At 33.0% G+C, this 7,678-nt stretch overlaps 1 protein-coding gene across 1 annotated transcript; it reads right to left on the bottom strand.

Annotated features, from left to right (window-relative positions):
• Nucleotides 1-6,394: 6,394 nt before the first annotated feature.
• LOC106779535 lies at nucleotides 6,395-6,889 on the bottom strand. Its single transcript, XM_014667654.1, has one exon. It carries the CDS (start codon nucleotides 6,887-6,889, stop codon nucleotides 6,395-6,397), a length of 495 nt encoding a protein of 164 aa, XP_014523140.1.
• Nucleotides 6,890-7,678: the final 789 nt, after the last annotated feature.

The raw sequence follows: 7,678 nt of genomic DNA, 5'->3' as shown, positions 1-7,678 counted from the left end.
CATGTAATGATCAAATAAGGAAATAATATGCATCTAGGAGGAAAAAAAAAGGATGAGTGGTTAGGATAAATAGCTAATAGGATAATGGATCAAGGTATCAAATGCCTAAGTGATTAGGGAGAGTAAATTTGTCAGGAAGAAGGGATGTAGCAATGATAAGAAGCAACCAAGTGTAAAGTAAAGAAGAATGACCTAAAAGGTAATTAAATGGTAATAGTGATAGAACATAACTGAAAGAGATAGGGTTATCTTAAAGAAATAATATTTGGCTTTCTCTAGAAAATTTCTAACGCCTTCTTTATAACTTATATAGGTTGGGAAGCGAAGGAAGTAAGATAATGGGAAACATGTGTCAATAAGAGAATGATGAAATTTTATTACGTGAAAGATGGACTATGCATGTATTTGCTTTAAAAGAATGAGAGTGTATCAAATTGAGTTCTTTTGGGAGATATGGAGTTATAAAAAAATTAAAGTTCTCTTATATTCTTTGAGAGTTTGCGAACAAGTTCTTTATCTTGTTGGAGGTCAAGCTAGAGAAAATCTTAGGAAGAGTTGAGTATTGGAAGTCGAAAGAGTGAGAGAACATCTTTATTCACAAAAGCTAATCCTTTGCTCGAATAGATATTTATTCTCTACAGTTGTGTGAATGGTAATGTGGTGAATATCTTGGTGTGTGATGGTATGTGGTTCTTCAGTGTAGAAATGTAGTTATGTATGAATTTGTGAACCTAGTGTGATTGGTTCAAGATTGTGATATGTTTATAAGATACTACTTATTGGCTGGTGAATGACTTTAGTTTGAGAAATGATGTATTATTATTTTTTCTATGCAAACAAATATATTGTTACTATACTTATAAGAATCAAGTGAAGACGACAAAATATGTGCTGTATTATCAATTGTTATTTCAATTTATTATATTGTTATTTCACTTATGGGAATCAAGTGAAGACAGTAAAATATTTGTTGTTATTATCAATTGTTGTTTTGATTTATTATTAGCTTACACTTGTAATTTTTTTTTTTGTGTTGTAAGGAGATTTAAGATGTTACATGAAAAAAATGTGATTGAGAAGAAATAATTAAAGACAATAAATTACATTTTAGTGAAAATTAATTATTTATACATTTTTATATTCAATTCCAATTTCTTAACAAAAATTCAAAGAATTAAGTTAGGAACATGTAAAGTTTAAAATGGAAAACAAATATTATGAGGTGTGGGAAAGCAAGACAAATTAGTGTTTTCATACGAATCCAATATTTATTGAGTACCAATTCCACACTCGAAATTAAATATATTGATAGTCCAAGTAGACCAATTTCACAAAATAATGTTGTCAAATATATATATATATATATATATATATATATATATATATATATATATAAGATTTAATTTCCTAAAACAAAGTATCACTCTCTTTTTCTTCTTTTGATTGTGTTCTATTTCGTTTTTAATTAATCTGGATTTGTCATATACATCATAATAAACCCTGAAGTTGAACATGTATGTCTCTGATTCAATCCTAATAATCTCTGCTTCATGCACTATGTTTTCAATTAACCATTATCGATCGCAGAATTCATTGATTAAAACTTATAGGTTCGGGTGATACCAACTAATAACAACGTGAATTATACGCATAAAAAATTGGATTTTGAAAACAGAACAGGATTATGAAACCCACAAAAAAAAAATGAAGTGCGGTATTTCTTAAATCAACTCGTACCAAAATGAAAGGCAGGGATGCAGAATAAAGTGATCGAGAAAGAAGAAGAGAAAGAGGGAACTACATATCTGACAAAATCAACTAACTCTACAAAGCTATTGTGAATAACTAGCGCTTATTTTCACAAGTAAATCATCTTCAGAAGCTTGAATCAACTACGATTTGAGGAGGGTATTGATTGAAGCTTTTTTGGTGTGTTCCTCAGCATCTTCTTCTGTGATGGTCGCCAAAGCAGGCGAATTGGAAGGCTTCCTTGGGAGGATTATGGGTGCTGGAGCAACCTCCATCCACGAACTCAAGCTTCTGATTCCCTTAGCCATTGATGAATTTGATCCCTCCTCCTCCTAAACCTAGAAAGAAGAGAGTCCGAGGTATGCTTGGTCGATCTGAGAAAGAGTTTTCGTTTAGTTTGAGAGAACAATTAAGAAAGCTTATGTGGTTGGTTTTATACAGTACTAGTGGAACCTAAAATCACGAGTTTTAAGGATGTATTTCGATTGAGACCACCACATACACGTGAGAATAAAATCAAAAGTGATTTTGTTGACAGATTCGTAGGAAGCTTCCACGAAAAAGAAAAGCACAAAAACTGCTAGTGTCTAATTACGTAACCACGTAGTTCTGTTTGTGTGTGTAATGCGTATATCTAGGCCTTCTGTCCTAAAAAGTCTATTCAATGGCCTATATGTGAGGGAAAAGAAAAAAAAAAAAAGGTCAGGAACTCCTTTTTTCTCTATCACACATTCTAATACATGTATTTATAGTTCAATCATAAAAAAATATTATTCTTGTTTCTTCAAAGAAGACGAAATTTGAATATTGCTATTATAATATATTATTGCTATATCTTGGTATCTATACATGTATGTCATAAATATCTCTAGAATCAAATAGCCACTATAAAACCCAATTTTACCACATTCTTATTTGTTAAGGCTATGTTATTCTTTGACATGTATCATAGATTCGATGCTTTGAGTTTGGGAACATAATAGCGATAAAGGTCAACAATTGCAAATTCTAGACGGTTCCTGGTTTTAAATTAGCGATAAACCGATTAAATTTTTCTATCGTATGACCAAATAAATAAAATTAAACGCAGAATATTTTTTTATATATTTATAATATAAATTTATTTTTAATTCTGAATTTTGAAAATCAGTGTAATTTTATATTTATATTTTGTGCCTGTTTTATTTAAATATTAAAAATTAGTTTATATTTATATATATTTATGTGGATAATGTCACAGAGAATGAATCCAAAGTTTAACTCTGGTTTTAGAATATATAATGGACAAGGAGATATTTAGATTGTTATGGACGATGTTAAAGGAAGTTTTTTTTTTTTTTTTTTTTCTTTTTTCTAGAGTGTATTATCTCTTCATATGTGTACAATTCTTTTTTTTCTTTTTCGTATTATACCAAGAGGCTTTTAATTTGTTATTATAATGTTTAACGGTATCCTATAAGGATTTTTAAGAATACTTTAAACCTTTTCAAATTTCAATTTTTGAGGTACTGTTTTTCTTATTCTGAGTACTCATTTTCCTTGAGTTAGGAAGAGATTGTGTTTGTAAAAATATTTTGACATTTAAGTTAATATGGTGCATCAATAAGTAATAAATACATTAACTAATGAATTTTCCCTATACTTCCACGAGTTCTGGTTGTATCTTCAAATTTCTCATTATATCTTTACATTAAATATAAAATGTGGTTTAATATATTTTGCACCCCACCACCCCTAGCTAGCTCATTCACTTTTCTTCTTCTTCTTTCCTTTTTGTGATTTGGTGTTTGGTGTTTGAAGAGTTGTAGTTGTTGAGATTGTTGACAATACATCTATATCATTCTAGTTTTTTATGATGACAACACATTACTTAATAACACACATATGTTGTTGGTGTGTTACATGTTTGTTAACACCCCGGCAAATGTAGCAGATCGTATCAAGTAATAAATAGACGGTAAGTCCGAATATTGTTTCCCAATGGACTCTTAGGCCTAGACCTTCATGTGAATTGATTTCATAAGACTTGAATGAATAATAATTTGATTTTGTGATGCAAAGATGAAAATAAACATGTATGCAAAAGCTTGATCAATTGACAGATAAAGATATAGATGAATGGTGTTGTTGGAGTTTACGGTTTCATCCTAATCCACTATCCTATATCTATTATTCTTATTTGTTATCAATGTTCATGCAACTTTCTCATGTACTCTAAACTCGATTCCTCAGCGAAAAGAGCCTATCACCAATTATTAGTTTACTATTCCTAGTCTCCCTAGTAATTACTAACGCATTAATAACAGAAGCTTAAAGCAATTGATTGTCCTATTCCTATTCCTAGGTAATATTTCATAATAAAGAGAATTCTCCTCAGGTCTAGATTTCCTCGTACGTTCCCATATTGACAAAATCACTGATCATGACACTAAATGAGTTAAACAATGCAAGCTTTAGTCTCAGAGAAGAAAACTCAACTATTGATAACAAAAGTATATGAGTAAAATAAGAACTTCCATATAAGAGAGTTTCAAAAGGATTACATCGTTCCCCAACAACAAATGGTTTAGTTCACCATTGTCATGGTGAAACTATATGAATTGAATGGAAAGAATGAAAAGATAAACCCTAGATTTGGTAGATTGGATCTCCCACATCCAAAATCCTCCTTCAAGGGGTGAAAAGAGTGTTATGCCATCTTTCTTTGCTAAAAGATCCCCCTAGATTTTGTCTAGGATCTATTTATAAACTGTGAAAAATTATAGAAAACAGGCCCAAGCCCAAGTACAATGCTCAACGCTGGTTTCGCCACTCAGCGGTAGGTGCGGTTCTCAAGTGGGACACTCAGCATTCACGCTTTGAAAGTGTCTTTACTGAGAAGTCCAACGCTCAGCAGTGGATCTGGCACTCAGCGGTAGGCGCGATTCTTCATTTTCCCCTCAGCGTTGGCGCTTAAGCGTTTGACAGTGGCTTTTTCCACGAAGCTGGCGCTCAGTGCCAATTTCAGCGCTGAGCGGTGGCTGCGATTCTTCTTTTTCACCTTTTTTCATCCTTTCTTGAGTCCAACTCCTTTCTACTTCACTTTCCATCATTCAATTCTTATTTAATTCTGTCAAAACAATGTAAAACCAAGCATAATATCTCTAAAACCACCTTTGACTCTCTTGTAACCTAACTTAAGTGTTTTGCATGATTTTAAGCTCATTCTAAGTCATAAAGGGTGTGTTTTGATATCAATTTCAAGTATAAAAATAACGGTTTTTAGACCGTTATCACAACCCAAAACTTAGAACTTTGCTTGTCCTTAAGCAAATAAAACAAAACTTAGCCTTCAACCTATCATCAAAATGGTTCAACACATTCAAAACTCATTCTTTCACAACAAGTAATTACTCAATTCAGCTTTTCAATGGAATCTTATCAAGATGCACACATGCTTCAATTCATTCCAACTCACATAATGTTCACATAATCATATAATCTCCAACAGATACTATTCTTATGAATGATCATTCCACTAAGCACAGATGTAATCATGAATTTCCTTTCCTGACAAAGTGTCTCACTCAATCACTCAAGTGTTTTAGGAGGTCACTCCTTCCCTCTACTATCGACATGTCACATAGAACAAGATTGCCTTTCATCTATTACAATCAACATTCTCACACATAAATGCCATCACAAGGACTTTTCAAAGCTTATAATGAGGTTGGGCTAATAAGAAAAATTGGTTTTTCTAGATCACAAAATCCTTGAGTTAAGAGAGTTATTCAACATTCATAGTTCAAGCACCAACTCTCTTTCACCAATCTCACTCATTCCCAACTTTTCCCTTTTGCTTTTGCATTGAGCTTATCTTTCATGCTTTTCTTTTCTCATCTTTTCGATCTTTTCTCATGCTTTTTCTTTTAACACCTTGGCTTAACGCTTTTCCTTGCCTTTCAATTCTCCCAACAACCCCAAACTTGAACCTTTATCAATACCATTCAATTATTCTCAACTCAACTCAAGGTAAAGATTTTTTTCAAAAGGTTTTCAAAGTGTTTTAGGCTAAGGTTCAACAAGGGTAGAACACATGGTTCTTCTTAATTAGGACGAAAATTTGGCTAAGTAAGGGCTTCCAAAAATGGTCTTGATCATATGACATAACATGCAATTCAATCAACCATAAAGACTCAAATGAATAGCAAATATATTATCATATACTCTGGAGCTCAAAAATCATTCATGCTCTCAAATGAATAGCAAATATATTATCGAATACTCTGGAGCTCAAAAACCTCACACAAATATGCTCACTCAACAGCTTAAATACCAATCATACATCCTGCTTAGCATCATAACCACAATCATAATCTCATCATGCATTTATTCACATAACTTGTGAACAATTCACCTGTATATAAGCATGTAAAGCAATCTCAATCATCATCCACATCAAGCATCATCAAGCACACTCATCATGCGATCCACAAGTCAAACCATCATTAGGTAAGGTGTTCAAGCAAGTACAATAACACCTATACTACTCAACATAAACAAACCTATTCTAAAAGTTCAAATTACAAAACATAAAAAGAAAAAGAAACCTTGGGTTGCCTCCAAATAAGTGCTTGTTTAACGTCACGAGCCTGACCCACTAACCTTAAGGGTCCACCAACTTCATCATCGTGGAAAGTTGTTCCACTTCTCCTCCCAGGTAATGCTTAAGTCTTTGACCATTCACCACCCAACTTTTCTGTGGATCACTAGCAGCTGGATTCACCAACTCAACTGCTCCATGAGGATGTACATGCTTTATTATGAAAGGCCCCGACAATTTTGACTTCAATTTTCCAGGAAATAACTTCAACCTTGAACTAAATAATAACACCTGCTGCCTAGGGTTGAAAGCTCTCTTTATCAACTTCTTGTCATGATAAAATTTTACCTTTTCCTTATAACTTCTAGATGAGTCATATGCATGTAACCCCATCTCTTCAAGCTCTAATAGTTGCCTTCTACGTTTGCTTTGAGTTTCATGAGGATCAAAATTTAAAAACTTCAAAGCCCACAAAGCTTTATGCTCCATCTCCACTAGCAAGTGACATGCTTTCCCATACACCAACTGAAAGGGTGATAAACCCATAGAAGTCTTCATAGCTGTCCTGTATGCCCAAAGAACATCATCTAGTTTATGTGACCAATCTTTCCTTGAGATAACAACTGTCTTTTCTAAAATTCTCTTTATCTCCCTGTTGGAAACTTTACCTTGACCATTTGTTTGTGGATGGTAAGGTGACGCCACTTTTGTCTCACCCCATAATTTTTAAATACCTTGGCAAGATGAAAGTTACAAAAGTGAGAGCCCCCATCACTGATGAGTACCCTGGGAGTTCCAAAATATGAAAAAAATTGCCTTTTTAAAATTTTGATCACAATATTGTTATCATTCTTGGGGCATGCTAAAGCTTCAACCAATTACTCACATAATCCACTGCAACCAATATATATATTCATTATTAAAAGATGGTGGAAAAGGCCCAACAAAATCAATACCCCAACAATCAAAGACTTCTACTTCTAGAATTCGTTGTAATGGCATCTCATGTCATCTTGAAATAGCTCCCGTCCTTTGACACTTGTCACAATGTCTAGCATGATTATGAGCATCTTTAAACAAAGTAGGCCAATAAAACCGTGACTGAAGAATTTTTGCCACAGTTCGTTCTCCATTATAATGGCCTCCATAAGGTGAATTATGACAATGCCAAAGAATTCCTTCTGCTTCTTCTTTCATTACACATCTTCTCAATGTTGAGATTGTTGACAACACAATTTCTATATCACTCTAGTTTTTTATGATGACAACACACTGCTTAATAACACACATATGTTGTTGATGAATTACATGTTCTTATGCTGATTGATTGTTATATCTGTTGAACAT

The sequence above is a fragment of the Vigna radiata genome, unplaced genomic scaffold (assembly GCF_000741045.1).
Source record: "Vigna radiata var. radiata cultivar VC1973A unplaced genomic scaffold, Vradiata_ver6 scaffold_366, whole genome shotgun sequence".
Classification (NCBI taxonomy): Eukaryota; Viridiplantae; Streptophyta; class Magnoliopsida; order Fabales; family Fabaceae; genus Vigna; species Vigna radiata.
Note: the sequence above shows the minus strand (reverse complement) of the source record. Positions and strands in the feature narration are given on the sequence as shown.

Coding starts and splice junctions, on each gene's coding strand:
- LOC106779535 (XM_014667654.1), bottom strand. CDS start 6,889: ATGAAGACTTCTATGGGTTTATCACCCTTTCAGTTGGTGTATGGGAAA.